The 17,395-nt window shown below is 37.8% G+C and overlaps 2 protein-coding genes across 4 annotated transcripts in view; one reads left to right on the forward strand and one right to left on the reverse strand.

Annotated features, from left to right (window-relative positions):
* The window catches only part of CHD1 (chromodomain helicase DNA binding protein 1), a 74,337-nt gene extending 69,562 nt beyond the window's left edge, over positions 1-4,775 (forward strand). For 2 of the 3 annotated variants that reach the window (XM_070742981.1, XM_070742982.1), the window contains exons 33-37: positions 97-275; positions 642-738; positions 954-1,011; positions 1,353-1,563; positions 3,802-4,775. In XM_070742981.1, the coding sequence (XP_070599082.1) occupies positions 97-275; positions 642-738; positions 954-1,011; positions 1,353-1,563; positions 3,802-4,147 (891 nt within the window). In that variant the 3' untranslated portion in view covers positions 4,148-4,775. The remainder of the gene's footprint in view (positions 1-96; positions 276-641; positions 739-953; positions 1,012-1,352; positions 1,564-3,801) is intronic. The other variant, XM_070742983.1, reaches the window with a different exon arrangement.
* A 7,233-nt stretch (positions 4,776-12,008) lies between these two features.
* Positions 12,009-17,395, reverse strand: part of RGMB (repulsive guidance molecule BMP co-receptor b) — a 34,665-nt gene continuing 29,278 nt past the window's right edge. Inside the window, exon 5 of the mRNA XM_070742984.1 lies at positions 12,009-15,529. Within this exon, the coding sequence (XP_070599085.1) occupies positions 14,867-15,529 (663 nt within the window). The 3' untranslated portion in view covers positions 12,009-14,866. The remainder of the gene's footprint in view (positions 15,530-17,395) is intronic.

The following is a 17,395-nucleotide window of genomic DNA, read 5'->3' on the forward strand; positions in this document are numbered from 1 at the left end:
ATCACTCTGCTACAAATTTTAGTGTGTGTGCAAGTATAAACTTGTTTAGCAGAACTCTGAATATTTGTGAATATATGGGTATCATTTTTTTTACAGTGTAAAGAAAGAATGAGGCCTGTCAAAGCAGCGCTGAAACAGCTGGATAGACCAGAGAAAGGTCTTTCAGAAAGGGAACAATTAGAACATACTAGACAGTGTCTCATAAAAATTGGAGACCATATAACTGAATGTCTAAAAGAATATACAAATCCTGAACAAATTAAACAGTGGAGAAAGTAAGTAAATAAACAGATCTACTGAGCTTTTAGTTACTTTATCATTAAACAGTTTATAGGATTACCACTAGGTGGAAGTTGATATCTGTTACAGCCGCTACTGTGTTAAAGTAATATGTTGGAACCAAGTATTCTCTGCCCAGTTTAAGACTTGTATTTTTGTGCAAATTATTCCATAATTATACCACCTAATTCATTTTTTATCCGGAACATGGTCTAATTTCTCTTTGAATAAGAACATCCAATAAATAAGGTACTGTTGAATCATAGCAATAATTTACTGATTATAGAGAAGTGTAACCTGCTTAAAAGGAGTTTCCTAAAATTAAAGACTAAATCTTTTTCTTTCTTTCTTTTCAATTTTAGGAATTTATGGATTTTTGTTTCCAAATTTACTGAATTTGATGCCAGAAAACTACACAAATTGTACAAACATGCAATTAAAAAGCGCCAAGAAACACAGGTGAGGGAGGGATTATTAAATACACGCAGATAATGCTGTTTTGTTATGAAAACAAAATATTAAAAAATGTATCCCATGGATGGGGCTTTGTTGTGTGGTCCAGTTTCTGGCATGTCGCAGGCTGGTGCCAGTTCACAAACTGGGGGTTGGGGATTCCTGATCTAGTTGAAAGTTATCAAATAAAACGTCAATAATATTTTATTTATTTTTTTCAGCAGTATAATGAACAGAATATCAATAGCAGTATGAACACAAATTTGATTAGAAATCCAGGTAAGCTATTAACTATTATGCTAATTGTTACACATATTGTATTTTAAGGACATACTCTGAATACTGTTTTCATATTTCAATTTTAAATACCTCTATGAAATGGGAAAATATTTTCATTCCCAGTTTAGTATAAACCTATTTATTTTATATTTTCCACAAACCAAATTGCATAACAATCAGTATATATGGTCCCCTGAATTTCAGTTCTCCGATTTAAAAAAAAATGTAATTTACATAGACATGTATGTATATTGCTAGAAATAATATAAAATATCTTATGTTGTAGATAATTATTTGCAAGCATATAAATTGCTGATGCAACTCTATTTCCATTTAAGCAGATATGGAACGTTTAAAAGAGAACACAAATCATGATGACAGTAGTAGGGACAGTTACTCCTCTGACAGATACTTATCACAGTATCATGATCATCACAAAGACAGACTTCATGGAGAGTCTTACAAAAAAAGTGACTCAAGAAAAAGGCCTTATTCCACTTACAGCAATGGAAAAGATCATAGAGATTGGGATCACTATAAACAGGATAATAGGTAAGTCCTGTGACGTTCCTTGAGTCCAGTGCTGCCAGACATTTCATAATTGTTATGATTAATATGATAAGTATGTGTTGAGTTCATAAAATGATAACAGTTATTGATATAATTTTAAATTAATAATATACTTAACTCATCTTGAACAAAAACTATAATGTAGTAGGGAAAAACAGGATGAGAAAAGGATCAGGACTATGCACTAGACTCCATGAATCTACATGAGAAGAAGTTGATTCTCTTCTCACAAACACACACACACACTGGGGGGGAGAGCAGGTAAGACGCCAGTTAAAGACAGTATGAAGCGACTATTAGTTTCTCTTCTTGTACTTGGCATATATTCCTCCGTTAACAACCACTTGTTCAGCAATTATTCAGTTACAATTTCTGCTGATTGAGTGCTGGTTACAACCGGTGCTTGAAGTTCCAACTATTTCAATACCCTCCATGGTCAAACTAGCAGCTAGTTTACAGTTATGATAGTCACGGTATCCTGTGTTCATGTGATTGCATTTATGACCATCTCTACCAGCTTCTCACAAACAAAATCAGTGGGGAAGCCAGTAAAGAGGGTCACAAGTTGCTCAGATGGGCCTCTCCTATCCACACACCCTCCAGCAGCCCCTTGGGCACATGCACCTTGCCAGCCAGCCACACCCTACATAGCCACTCCCCCACCCAGAAGTAGTCACCCTAATCCCTTCCACTTACGCACCTTCTCCCATCCATCTCCCATTCTCCCATCTCCCATCCAGCAGCAGCCAGCCCAAGCGTCACCAGACGTGGACCTTGCCTCCACAGCCATCTTCACATCCCCTTCCCACTCTCTTCCCACAGCCATCTTCACATCCCCTTCCCACTCTCTCCCACCCAGCAGTGGCTACTTACCTGCTTGCCATCCTGCTTGTAAACCACCTGGGATTTGCAACTTCCTGCTGACTTCCTCACTGACTGCTTGTTGGAAGGTGCATGCAGATACTGCCCTTGCCAAGAAATGCAGCCATATAGTATCTCTCTTTAGTATTATAACACTTAGCAATGGAAATTATGGACCCAATTGCTGTGGAAACTCGGGGACTAACTGCATAACAATAGACTTCCAGTGCTTATTTTATTCATGTGTTTATTAAATTTATATGTTACCCAATTCTGGATGTCACTGACTCATAAGTGTAATAAAATAAAACACAGCAAAAATGCTAAAAATAGACAGGAATGAAAAAGGGAGAAATCCACACATAGCAAGGGAACTTCACTCACCAAAGTTCTAGAAGAAAACCCAGTCCTCAAGTCCCTTCAAAACACCACAAGACATCCATATTTAGGGGGAGTCTCATTCCAGAGGGCAGGTGCTTTTACAGAGAAGGCACATTTCTGGAGTCCCGATGGGTCACTACTTTTTAACAAGTAAAAATTGGTTGTGGCCTCTGTATCAATGCAGAAGCTTTGTGGTGGCTCCACAGGGACTACATCAAGTATATTAATTATAAGCCAGTAGTATTGCCACTTCCCTGTTCAAAAAAATATCCAATAGTTTAGGTGGAAAAGGTCATGAGTACTGATGTACAGAATTTTTGTACTGGCGCCTGAATGAAATCTATGTTGCACATTTCATCTGTTCCTGTAGAATCTGCCTTTTTAATCCAAATTTATTTCCACATGTTCTGAGTAATTGACCCAGCATATCCTACTTAGTTTCTTCATTTTCTTTTTGTGATTTTCGTCAGCTCAGGTGGCTGATTAGGTGTGATATTAAATATACGCATATGATAATATTAAAGGCATCTGTTTTGAAAGGCTAATTATAACAAGAATCATCATTTAAAGAGAAAACTATATTCTTTCCTACTGCAGTCATGAGATGGGTTTCCACCTTGTGAAATTAATATATGCATTGGAAATTGTTTTTAAAATTCTGAGTTCCATAATCACTAAAGGACAGGAAAAACCAATCCCATGCCATTATAGCAGATACCTTGAATAAGGTTGCTTTTCAACTTTTATGTCCAAATAATTTTCACACACGCACAGGAGGGGTGGGGGGGAACAAATCTTCCTTTCTGTGAATGGGTAGTTTCTAAATTTGGCAAATTACATAAATGCAACGTTTCCAAAAACGCAGCCTTACTTTTAGAAAGTTGTGAAACCTTTATAAATAAATTTGGGGTACAGATTCTAAAGCTATATTATTTTAAGTTACTTTCCACTATAGTAATTATTTTTCTTGATTTTCAGATACTACAATGATAGTAAACATAGAAAGTTAGATGATCACAGAAATAGAGATCAAAGATTGAATCTGGAAGGAAGTTTTAAGGACAGTCGATCACATTTAGATCACCGGATACATTTAGATCATCGATCCAGTTCTGACTACAGTCATCATAAATCTTCAAGAGATTATAGGTATCACTCAGACTGGCAAATGGACCATAGAGCTTCCAGTAGTGGGCCCAGGTCACCATTAGATCAACGGTCGCCTTATGGTTCTCGATCTCCTTTAGGACATAGATCTCCTTTTGACCATTCAACGGATCATAAAAGTACACCGGAACATATGTGGAGTAATCGGAAAACATAGCAAAGACTTAACATTTCATGGACTTCTTTTTTAGCCATACACAATAAAACTAACACAGTAATTGCCTTACATGACTTGAAAGATGTGGACCGGATGTGCTCTGAGTAGCAGTATTGTTACTACTTTCCAGTATGTTAGTTATATTATCCCCACAGAAGAAGAAATATTTTTGTATTTAAAGTTTTAATGCTGCACTGTGCTACAAATGTTGTGGCACATTTTTTAAAATAGGAAATGTTTACTTTTTACAGGGACCTCAACACTGCCCAACTTAGATTGGATCTTAATCTGAATTCCTTGTCAATAGTTTTATCCCGAATAAAGTTTAAATTATGCTTTTAGATGAGTATTCACATGATAATCTGTGATAGTATTTCAGGAAAGGGGATTTTTTTCAAAGGATGTAATGACCTAGTTCACTTTCCAAAGCTACTTGTTTACGTTATATGCTGCGACCACCTTGCCGCTTTTTCATCACAAGCTTGAATATTTAAATTCTGTACCTATAATTGTAAAATAGTCAGGCATTCTACAGTTTGATCAGTTGTAATGCCTTTTTACAAAATGACTGTAAATTATTGTAAATTAATTAAATGAGCTTCCCCTCTCTGGACTTTTCCTTTCTAAATTGGTTTGGCTGATCATTTCTTTTTAAAAAAAATTTTTTTAATGAAGTTCAGAATTAGAATCTAAAAAGGAAAATAAATTTTTAAAAAGCTGTCTGCCTTTTGAAGACAATTCAATTCTACAGATTGGATTACATGGAAATGAATTTTTATTCCCTGACATTTCACTCAGGTTGGACATTTAGGTCCATTATTTCTCTCATGTTTATATGCCCTCAAGCCCAAGATCAATTATCTTAAAAGCATATTCAAAGCTATTCTGAATCTAAAACACGCATGTTTATCAGAATAAATTTATTGATTCAATCATATTTATCTTATGTAATTTTGCATTTCAGCAAATAAAAGCTACACTCTAAAAGTGTAAAGTCCCTGTTACCAATTTGCTTGGGTAATTATTTAAAAAACGTTTTAGGTCTAGAAATAAGCAGTTAGGTTCTAACATCAGCTCTCACATATCTTGAATTATTAGCTTGGCAAAGGATGGACTTGGCTGCTTCAATTCACAGTTGTTTATTTGTAAGGAAGATCTGGATTAAAAATACATATAAAATCTGATACCAATATTCTTGGGGGAACGTATAATCTTTATTTCAGTTTAACAGAATTATTGTTTAAACTGCATAGAACTGTTTCCATGGCACAGCAAAGTGGTGCCAGATTTTTTTCTTCCTAGTCCCAGTGCAACAAATAGTAACTGATGATGACAGTTTTAAATTGAGTGCCTAGCACAGCTATGTGGCTTCTACCCTTTTTTTATGTATCCCTCCCAGCAGATGCCTAAATGAATAGAAAATATTGCTTAAAACCAGTGCCAGCTCAAATTCATATCCTTTGTTTAATTGTACAAATATAGCTAAGAAAGCAAAGCTGTCCTTGTTAAAACCTTGATTTATCATTATGAAATTGTGTTTCTGCTCACGTGGTTATGTACAAAACTAAAGTGGTTGTTAACATATTTTTAAAATACAGCTTTTCTTGTTTGTTGCACAAAACACAAGTATTAGTTTATAAACTTAACAAAATATTATGACATGAATTTTGTCACATTACAGCTCATTTCATTAAGATGTTTGGAGATGTCATTACAGCTCTGAGAGAGTTTGTGGTAAAAGAAAAGTTTATAGAGTGCAAAGTTAATGTCTGCAAGTATTTTTACAATGGGAACAATAAACATAAATTCTGTGAATTTGTGACACTAAAGAAACAAGTTGTCTTCACTCATCTGAAAAACCTGCAAACATGTATGAGGGATAACCTATTTTCCCTTAACATGATATACAGTATTTGGAGGTGATGCATAGTCTATTTCAGTCTGTGGAAGGCCAATTCACAGGCTTAAGACAGGTAGATGGAAAATTTGCCTGCAATGAAACCAAGCGTAATATACAGTAGTGGCCAAAATTGTGGAATCCTTTTGGGGAAAGTGTTCAGTATTTTTGAGGGTTGATGGCTAATAACACTTTTTTTGGGGGAAGTAGTACCATAAAATTATATATCCTCTGTCCAGGTTACATGGGGTTTAGCCCACTTTAGTCTTTTCAACCTTTGTTTGAGAGATAAAAGTGGCTTTTTTCATGGAATTCTAAATTTTAGGCCAAATTTCTGCAATCTGCACCGAACAGTCCTTGCACTGAATTTCACATCACATTGTGGCATTTCATCTTGTATACACCCAGATAATTTTCTTCTGTCATGTAGGCACAATCTCTTAATTATTCTATTACTACTTGCTGTTGTGCACCTTTTCCTACCTTTACCAGTATGGTTTGTAATGGCTCATTATACTCTCCTTATACCTTACTTAGAAATGCCACCTTTGGTTAAATTTATACTAATTTTCCTTCTAATTTCTTTATAACTATAGCCTTGCTCAATAGTACTACTTTACATCGCTTTCTGAAAGACCAGTCAACTCCACCATTAATTTTATTATGTTTTACTAAATGAAAGAACACAAAAAACCCAATCAACTTGATTGCGATCATATAACACACTGATAAATGTCCTCCTGCCAGCTTCCATATATGACATCAATAACTGAATCCTACTGTGATCTGATTGGCTCATTGCCAAAACAAGATGACATCTGATTGGCTCTCTAAACACTCATATTCATTGGTTACAATTAGATGAAGGAAAGCCACCTGATATAAACCTAAGCAAGTTGTGCTTCCTTTTTCTGCTTATTTGGCTATAACACTTCATAGAATACATAATTGAACAAATTTTGTTGCATTACATTCTTGATTAAATTATCTTTTCGTTGATGTAAAATTTTATGGTACTATTTTTTTAAAAAGTTATGTTATTAGCCATCAAACCTCAAAAATATTTTTCCCAAAAAGTTTCCAGAATTTTGGTCAGTTCTGTATGTTGCATGATGGTAACACTCCAAAACTCTTGTGCTGGAATATCATCAAGCAGAGAAAAACTATTCTCACTAGTTTCTAAATACTTTCAGAAAGTCCTCAAAGGAACTGGAATTTTTAAAATGTTTTTTTTCTTCACAAAGAATTTTTGAACAATACTTAGAAAGAATTCAAACATTTTATAGAAGATATAATAATAGAAACTAGGTCTATCAGATTTAAGAAAACTGAATAAATTAATTTATATTGGGCAATGCATTATCATAATACATTTACGTATTTTAAAATAAATTAATTTATATTGGGCAATGCATTATCATAATACATTTACGTATTTTATCATAATACATTTACGTATTTTAAAATGCTATGCATATTAAATGTTTGCTATAAAAATATTATAAATTATAAACAGTTTAATAAATGTCATTTGTATTTCAGTTATGTGGTAACCTATATTACTTGCAAAGTTTTTGGAAAAAATACAGGGCCCTAGGTATTATGTTTCAATATAGTACAAAAAGTGAAAATATGAGATGCTAATGAGTAAAATTTAAATAATGTTGACACCAGGGAAGAATACTGTGGATGAGAATCATAATTTGCATGAATATCCTAACATTTTTCAAGGTGTGCTATTTGGTTTCACAATTTATGAAGTATTCAAAGTGATGAATTATGTTGTATCTAGGTAAATCTTGGTACTGAAATTTGGGAATAGACTTGGCTTTGTTTAGATAAAGTTGTATTCCTGTTGGAAGTTCTCAATGTATTGGCATTTTTAAACTAGCCTTGTCATGAAAATCCCAGCAGTTTCTTCAGTAAGATGAATACTGCAAATTCAATCTACCCTATTTTTAATGACTATCCAACCTTTGGTAATGCTGGTTTAAAAAAAAAAAATGTCTGCAATTTTGTTTGAACCATATTGAAGGCAACTGACAGACTTCAAGTGAAACTGAATACTGAGATTACTGAATATCTATATGCCTACTAACATTTGTCATGTCCTTTACCTGGGCAAAGTGGTCCATCATAGGGCAACAATGACTCCCAATGGATTGAAATTTTATAATGTTGTGGTTGCTTCAATGCTACTGGCTGTTGCTGGGCTGCTTTAATCATTGCTGGGCTGTTTAAATGTAATTTTGGTTAATGTTGCCAGATAGAGGCATTGAAGATACTCTATATTTGGAAAAAAGATAATGCGTGAATCTTTATGCATCCTACCAATCATAAAACACCAGTGCAGCTTGAAAAAAAGATCCACAAGAGGGCAAATTTTTTTAAAAAGTAGCTTGCAATATTTTTTATCAATTTAGAATACTTAGAAAAATGTGGCATTTTTAATGCGCAGACTCTTCTAAATACAACAATGTCCTTATAATAGATGTTATCAAAACAAACCTGCAACATAATGGGTAAAGAACATTGTATTGCATGTACATGCCTTAGAGCAGAGGTCCCCAACCTTTTTAGCACCAGGGACCGGCTTTAAGTTAGACGAGTTTTCCATGGCCCGGTGGGGGGGGGGGGCTTTGGTCATATGGGGGTGGGGTTATGGAGGGGTGGAGCTTAGTGACGCAGCCCTCCACACTTCTCCACAGGGCGGGGAGAATCAGGAGGCTCCTTTGGCGGCTGGGGGCTGCCTGGCTTTGTGATTTTGGCTGGGGGGGAGTTAGGAAGGTCCTACTTCTCCCCCCCCAGCCAAAAATTCAAAGCCTATCTGCTAGATACGGGCGATGAGTGGGACAGAGCGGCGCAGAAGCCTCTTGCAGCAGCTGCCACAGCCACCGGCTTCGGCGCCGCTCGTCCCGCTCATTGCCCGTGTCTGGCAGAAGCTGCTGCCCGAGTGCTCTTGGCCGGCGGGATTTAAAGTGCTGGGGTGGGGGGTGTCCCAGCGGGAGGCGAAGCACTGGGGTGGGGGGGCTGTCAGGACACCCCCCACCCCAGCACTTTGAATCCCGCCGGCCAAGAGCACTCGGGCAGCAGCTTCTGCTGGATACGGGCGATGGGCGGGATGAGCGGCGCCGAAGCCGGTGGCTGTGGCAGCTGCTGCAAGAGGCTTCCGCGCCGCTCTGTCCCACTCATCGCCCGTATCCAGCAGATAGGCTTTGAATTTTTGGCTGGGGGGGGAGAAGTAGGACCTTCCTAACTCCCTCCCCAGCCAAAATCACAAAGCCAGGCAGCCCCCAGCCGCCAAAGGAGCCTCCTGATTCTCCCCGCCCTGTGGAGAAGTGTGGAGGGCTGCGTCACCGCCCGACGCCCCACCCCGTCCTGCATAATGTTCTCTGCCGGGAGGGCAGCGGCACCGCGGACCGGCTGAAAACCCCCAACGGCCCGGTCCTGGTCCGCGGACCGGCGGTTGGGGACCTCTGCCTTAGAGTCAAAGATGGTGAAATAATTTCTAATATTAACCCTTTGATCCCATCATTTATCACACTAGATAAACATTGGAAATAACCCATGCGAAATCACAGCAACTAGTTGATATGAGGCAATTGTTTTGTCTTGGACACAACAGTGTTTTGATTCAGAAGATGGCTATCAACCCCAGCTTTGATATTGACAATACTGAGTTTTGGCAAAGGTAATGGCAAAGATAATTGATCCACAAAACCAAAGAGGTCTTCTTCCCAGAATCTGTGACCGCCTGCAAATTTCCCTAAGGTGAAGAAAGGGCTTTCACAAACTATTTTTCATTGGCTGCATTACAGGCAATACATGGACCCACACATATCTGTAGAATGGCCTCCCCGTTGATAGAAATTAATTGGGGGATTTTTGAGTTTAATGCATTTGTTGATCCTGTAAGATGAGACAAATGGTAGCCAGTCAGACATCATTTTGGTAGATTGATTTTCCTAAAAGGAAAGGAGCTACAACCACAGAATTACACATTTTAGTTCTGGTTTTGATCTTTCCAAATCATACTTGATTTTAATCAATTAAGGAATGCTACTATTAAGAGTGCAGTGCCTTCCATTTTCTTTTGAATAGTATTCGCTATGCAGAGCTAGAAAAAATGTCAGCTAAAAACGTCAGTATTTCCTTCAGAGAAAAGATTGGGTTTTTAAAAACCAATACAGTGGTACCTCTACTTAAGAACTTTTCTAGATAACACGACTCGTCCTCGTCTTCCTCCTCCTCCTCCCACCCATATTCCGAGCTTTTATTTCTTTCCTTTATTTGCGTTTACACTGATTCCTATGGGAAAAATTGCTTCTACTTACAAACTTTTCTACTTAAAAACCTTGTCACAGAACAAATTAAGTTCTTAAGTAGAGGTCCCACTGTATTAATATTGTTATGTATAAAAAGTATTTCTGATATGCAAAAAGCAATACATGGCTCTGCCCACAAGAATCATCTCTGAAGGGCATAGATTAACTCACATGATCTTTTGAGCCAATGCTTGTGGGCAGAGCCACGAGTTGCTTTCTGCTTATCAGTAATATTCAGTATTATTATATTGATTCATTCAACTTCTGACTGTTTTGGTGAGGAAAGCCTACTGATTGCAAAATTATATTGGGTACCGAATTAGGCTCTGGGTAATTGCTTTTTACAGGCTTGGAACAATTCAGAGGTTGCTTGCTCAATTCAAAGCAAGAGGTCCAGCTCTCATTAGTGAGCATGCAAACCTCCAAAATGGTCAATTTTGGGGGCATGCTCATTTGAATGAACATTAAGCACCTGTGGAAGGATGAAACTTACCTAATCGAAGAACGACTCCAAGTAGGAACCTTCATTGAAAAAAATCCAAAAATTTTAAAAGAGCCGGGGTGGCAGAGTGATTTACAATGCAGCACTGCAGTCTACTTCAGCTAACTGCTAGCTATAGTTCAGCAGTTAAATCTTACCACCAGCAGCTCAAGGTTGACTCGGCCTTCTTTCCGAGGTGGATAAAATGAGGATCCAGATTGTTGGGGGCAATATGCTGATTCTATAAATGGCTTAGAGAGGGCTGTAAAAGCACTATAAGTGGTATATAAGTCTAAAAAAAAATCTCAAGCAGACAGTCCTGACAAATTAGAGACGAGTTCAGGCATTTTTGTTAAAGGAAATTCTTATGGTAAAGTTTGGTTTTTTGAGTTGTTAAAAAAAGATTATAATACAGATAGAAAATGAACTATTATCTTGTTACTATTGGCTTAAAACAAAAATGACAATTTTCATTAGGACAAACCAACAGAAGGATATTTTAACCTGTTACAAGAAACCAAGCGATATCCTTTAACACTTGCTTCAAGGACACAATTCAAGCAAATATTTTGAGCTGTCTTTAAGCATCGTTCAGCTAAAGTTCATCAACGTTTAAAGTTTGTCCTAAGAGAGACAGTGATCCCTTAAAGCCCCTTGAAAAGAACTAATTCATTGCAATGGGCATTCCTCACTCTCCTTGCCTAACACCCCAGGCAATTTATTTCTCCAAAGGAGTCGACAGTGTGATTGTTTGATTAGACCCTCCACCCCCCACAAAACACCTTCTATAAAACTCTTCCAACATTGGCACTAATCCTGCAATTAGTAAATGGACTTGTCAATCACAGCCTAATCCATGCCTCTCCCACTCTCATCCTTATTTTTATGGAAGAAGGTAGTTGATATTTGCAGACACAGCGTCTGGCTGTCTGCAGCACCCCAAACCATTACATTATTCATGAATTCACTGTTCACTTAATTGCTCTGTGGGGGTTTAGTCTCATCTCCATAAAGCTGTTGCTTTGGTTTCAGGCATTGCATTTCCCTCTCAAAATTTGGAGATTGGTTGGATTTGATTGGAACACACCTTCGGTTACATTACTACTCGTCAACTAATACATACTGGCAACCAGCAGGGGTCAGTAATGGCACAAAACATTCCACAGCATGATATGTAACTTTATTATTCTATCATAATTTAAAGTATACACTTCACCATCACTTTTCCTTTTCACACAAACATACTTAATAGTATAGCCATGAAGCACATCTAAAACAGTTTGCGAAATATCGGACATACTGTGGGTTTGGTTTTGTATTCTTTTTATCAAGTGTAAGCCTGAAGCCTTCTAAAAGAAAGTCAGTTGGAGTATCTGTGAAAACCAGTGTTCCCTCTAAGTATACATTTTCTCCCAAAGACCACTCACTAGCTTCAAACTATCCATATGTTTGGCATTAACTAAAGCTCTTTTGGCTATGGTGGACTTTTAAGAACCAACATGTGCGAAATAACATTTTTTAAAGAAATCACACAGTAGGACAAGAAGCAAAAAGCATTCCCAATGCCAACTTTTCCAAAATAGGATTCATCTCTGGATTTCATAGGTTTTAGTTATTTGTTGTGTTTTTGTCAGCACATGAATATACGCATTTTGGGAATGCAGAAAATTAGCATAAACTTGCTGTTTACAATGGGCTTACATTGTAGCTACAACTCTAGACTTGTCTAACCAGACTTCTTCCACAAATACCGTTTCACTTGGCACATAAAAATATGAAAAAAATTAACTATTCTAAGACCATCATGTCTCTCTCCATACAAGACTGTAAAGGGAACAAGGGGAGAAATACAGAAAGGTTGGTTTCATATTCTATGTTGCCTTATTGCCTTAACAACTGACCAAAGGCGGAATTTTAAACATTTTGTAGCTGCAAAAACCAAGTCATGTACATGAGGCACAAAAACTGGACCTCAAGTTCATCCTAACACGCTGACATCAGGCACGTTTTGAATATACAAACTAGCAAGCAATTTTGCTTGTATTTGGTGACTCTTTAAGTAAAAGCTTACACTATTATGGTGCTGTCACTTTAAAGCAGATAGGAAGGATTTACTAAAGCTCAATAAGAATTTGCATGCCATGAATCCAAGCCAAGCAAGCTAGAAGTATGTGCATAACTGGGATACAATTCCAATAGGTATTACAAACCAATGTTTTTTCCACTTGAATGAAAGTTACTGAGCACATTGAAGGACAAGGCAACTAAATCCAGGGACAGGACGATGGTGGCAGCTTCAATCTTTGACACTTCCATTCTCAAGTGCTGGGTAAAAGCCCTGCTTGAAACACAGCAACCCATTCCCAGATCAACCACTAACGTCCAAAGGAGCATGTACCATTACACAGTCCAAGGAACTACCATGCCTTCCTAACACATGCCTGGTTTTGCAGATTGTTCTTTATTAAGTGTAGCTAAAGCGGAGTGTATTTAGTAATCAGAAACTCCAGCAATCCTTAAATTACATTTAACTTGAAATGATCTGAAGCAGGCTTGTTGTCAGCCTAGTTGCTAGCATGGTAAATGATATACTGCCAATAAGAGAGTAAAAAATGGCAGTGAATGTTTTATATAGATTCCTCTGTGCCTGGAGTATATTTTAAGGACCTAAGTGCAACAATTCTAGCAAGTGTTGGAAGGAGCTATGTTCTCCTCAGTTACACAAAAGGAACCCCCCCCCCCAAATCGCATTTGGGCACCCAAAAGTTTTAATTGTGTCATTAAGTTCTTACTGGCTGCAGCTTGTATTACAGATGCATCATGTAATAGAGTAGATTGTAGTCCATCAAAACTGATGTTACAATAAATCTGCCAGTCTCTTACACATCCAATAAGGTTTTTGTGTATGTTTGTACTTAGAACCAATGCAGAAAATCTTGTAGTTGAGGAACTTACTAACATTGACAAAGGAATGATAATTAAGTAGTCCTAACCTCCTGAGCAATATCCATTTTCTTAATGTTTACCTTTCTTTTCAGACAATTCAAAAATTATGCTCATTATCAGTTTTTATGGGGGGGGGGGGGGTTTGTTGTTGCAAAAATGTTTAGGAGTAAAATTAAGCAAGTAAGGCCTACCACTATCTTAGGGTACAACATTTAATACAAACCACTTGAAGACATCCATATAGATATGAGAGAGATTTGAGTCCTAGCCCACCCCAAAAAGTCTTGGAAAGTCTTTAGGCCTCATTCATATACATCTGGAAAGAAAAGAGACAAGAGTTTTCTATTTGTGCCCTTCGCGAAATTCATAGAAAACTCTATTTTGTACTTATATATTACAACTCAAGTACAATTTTTATCCTAAAAAGCAATTCTTGGAAGGAAGCAGAGATTTGCTGCATCAGTAAACAATAAGATGCAGTTGTGAAAGCACAAATTCTGAGGGCTGATGGCCAATAATTGCTGCATTCCTATGAAATGGAGGCGCCTGGCCCAGGGTCCAATGTCAGTCCTAGGCTTGTCTTAGACCTAGATCTACATTATCTAGCTAGAGTCTTGTGTTGCCGTAACTGGCCAAAAGAATGGCAAAAAAGAAAGAAAAGGAATCAAATAAAACTTATAACTGTATGAATTCAGCTAGGCAATACTTAGAGGGCATACTGGGTATGATATATGTACAGATGGATATATGATTTACATATTACCTAGATACACATAAATAGTTAATATATAAAAAATAAAGTGCTTTCTATTAGGTCCTGATGAGAGGACATTATAAAATGTTTCACCAACTGCAAAGCAAAAAAAAAAAATATTACAATCAAAAGAATATTACATCCAACATACATAAGAAAAAAGGGTAACACAATTATATACAATCCTCTGGATGTCCCAGGACAAAAAAATCATCCCTTCATATACACGGTATATACATATATGTTCTTAATATATTATGACAATATATATTTTAAAACTTTGTTCTCTACAACAACCACCCAAGAGGGGAAGATCCTACAAAAACACAAGAAGCAGAAAGCCCACAAGTCCAAGTCGAAGTCCAAATTCTCCCCCATGGACACTGCCCTCATTTTCGGGGAAGATGTGCCATCTCTCCTTCGTCGGATGCAGCGCCTCAACATCCTGCAAGGCACTGTGTGCAGCCGCTGTGAAATTGGCATCACCGGTGGTGAGTAAATCAAACACACAAGAATGAAAGTAGATGTCCTTCAGCAGCATCTTCTCATGGCACTTGGTGGTTGCACTCTCCAGTGTATATATAGAACGGGTGTGGCTTGAAGCACCAGAGGGAAGGAGCTGCCCCATCACTGGTAGAGGAAGATGCCCGCTTTCGTCAATGCGTTCACTGGAAGGGCAGCCGTTCACACAGAGCTGCAGGTCCTGGCTCTCCTCATAAGCCAGAGCTAGCTCTTCTGGCATGCGAATGGACAGTGTTAAGTAACGGCCGAGCTGGCGCACAAACACAGTAGTTCCAATGTACCTAGCATGCATTTCCACGTATTTGCCACTCACTCTTTCCACAATGCGTAAGCTTTTGGGGTCCCCATCTCCACTACTAGTTGTGCCATCTACAAAAGCTGCTGGCAAATCATCGGTTACTGCCTGATACACCTTCTGGTCTGTACAGTCTTGGTAGGATTTAAAGATAATGGTAATCTGCGGGGAAAATAAGAGAAATAAGAGAGTTAGAATGGGACACGTCACATGACAGTTCATCAGTATGTACCATGGAGCCGTGATGGTGCAGTGGTTATAATGCATTACTGCAGGCTATTTCTGCTGACTGCAATTTGGCAGTTCAAATCTCACAAGGCTCAAAGTTGATTCGGCATTCCATCCTTATGAGGTTGGTAAAATGAGGACTCAGATCGTTGGGGGCAATAGGCTTACTCTGTAAAGCATTTAGAGAGGACAGTGTGTAAGTCTAAATATTATTGCTATTAAGAATTCCTAAAGAGGAGCATCTATTGTTAAAAATAGAGCAATCATTATACAAATTTCACGAACAAGTTTGTCAATTTACAGAGTGCAACATTTCTAAATCATTATTGCACAACTACTATTTCCTCAAAGTTACAAGATGACCGACATGCTATTTAAAACAGCTTAACCTCTTAGGGCGAACTTTTTAAACTTAAAAAGTATGGCTCCTTAAGAGTAAAAGTAAAGGACAAGACGGTTAATTCTATCCTGGTGTTTCCAACCAAATACCAATAATGAGGGTATTAATTGTGTAGAATCACAAAAGAAGTGTCTTCAATGTACATAATGATAACTTTCTTGATAATATATCACATTCATAAGATCTAATAGAAATAAGCACTTATCTTACTGGACTGCAAACAAATTATCCCAAGCCGATGTGACTAAAAAATACGGCTCAATATTTTTTATTTGTGTTATTCGTAGTATAAATCATAACTATTATAGCACCAACCACCTGATCAGTGGCTTCAGCAACTTAAGCAAAAAGATGATTGGAAACGAGCTGACACAACAACTACTTTTTTGCCATTTACAAAAAAGGCAAAAAAAAAACAGACCCAGGAAACTACAGCCTAACATGGGAAAATACTAGAAAAAATAATCAAGAAACAGATCTGCCACCACCTTGAAATGAACAACATAATAAATACCAGCCAGCAAGGATTCATCAGAAACAAATCATGACAAACCAATCTCATCTCATTCAACTCTGTGACCAAATCAATTGACCAAAGAAACGCAGTGGACTTAGTATACCTAGACTTTAGCAAAGCATTTGACAAGGTGGACAGCAATCTACTACTCTGCAAAATAAAGAAAAGTGGGATAGACAGTAACACAACAAGATGGATTCAAAACTGGCTGACCAACTGTACCCAACAAGTAGTCCTCAATGGATCTATGTCCACATGGAGAGAGGTAGGCAGTGGGGTACCACAGAGATCAGTCCTAGGCCCAGTACTCTTTAACATATTTATCAATGATCTAGATGAGGGAATAGAGGGGGAATTAATTAAATTCACAGACAATACCACGCTGGTGGGAGTGGCCAATACCCCAGAGGATAGGCTCAGAATACAGAAAGATCTGGACAGACTTGTACCTTATTTTTCAGAATACAAGACGCATCTCCCCCCCCCCCCCAAAAGAGTGTGCAAACTAAAGATGCCTCTTAGGACACTGAATTAGCCCCGCCCAGCCACCCCCACCCTTTGGCTTCTGCCTCCCAGCAATTTGCCTCCTTGCAGCAAACAAGGCAGTCTGATTAGTACAAGCAACTGATTATTAGCAGGCAGGTGGCAGTAGGTTGTGGCAATCCCTGCAGCCTGAAACTATTAGTTGCTTGTGCTAAAACTGAAAGTGAAACTAAAACTTCAAGGAAGCAAATTACTGGGAGATAGAGGCAGATTTTTATTTTCTTGCGCTAATTAGGTTGTGCTGTTGTTTCCTGCAAGGACCTAAGTCAGTAACTATAAATGCCTATAGAATGTTTTAATTATTAGACTTATTTTTTAAGGCTGCTTTAAAAATGAAGCA

The sequence above is a fragment of the Erythrolamprus reginae genome, chromosome 2 (genome assembly GCF_031021105.1).
Source record: "Erythrolamprus reginae isolate rEryReg1 chromosome 2, rEryReg1.hap1, whole genome shotgun sequence".
In the NCBI taxonomy this organism is placed as follows: Eukaryota; Metazoa; Chordata; class Lepidosauria; order Squamata; family Dipsadidae; genus Erythrolamprus; species Erythrolamprus reginae.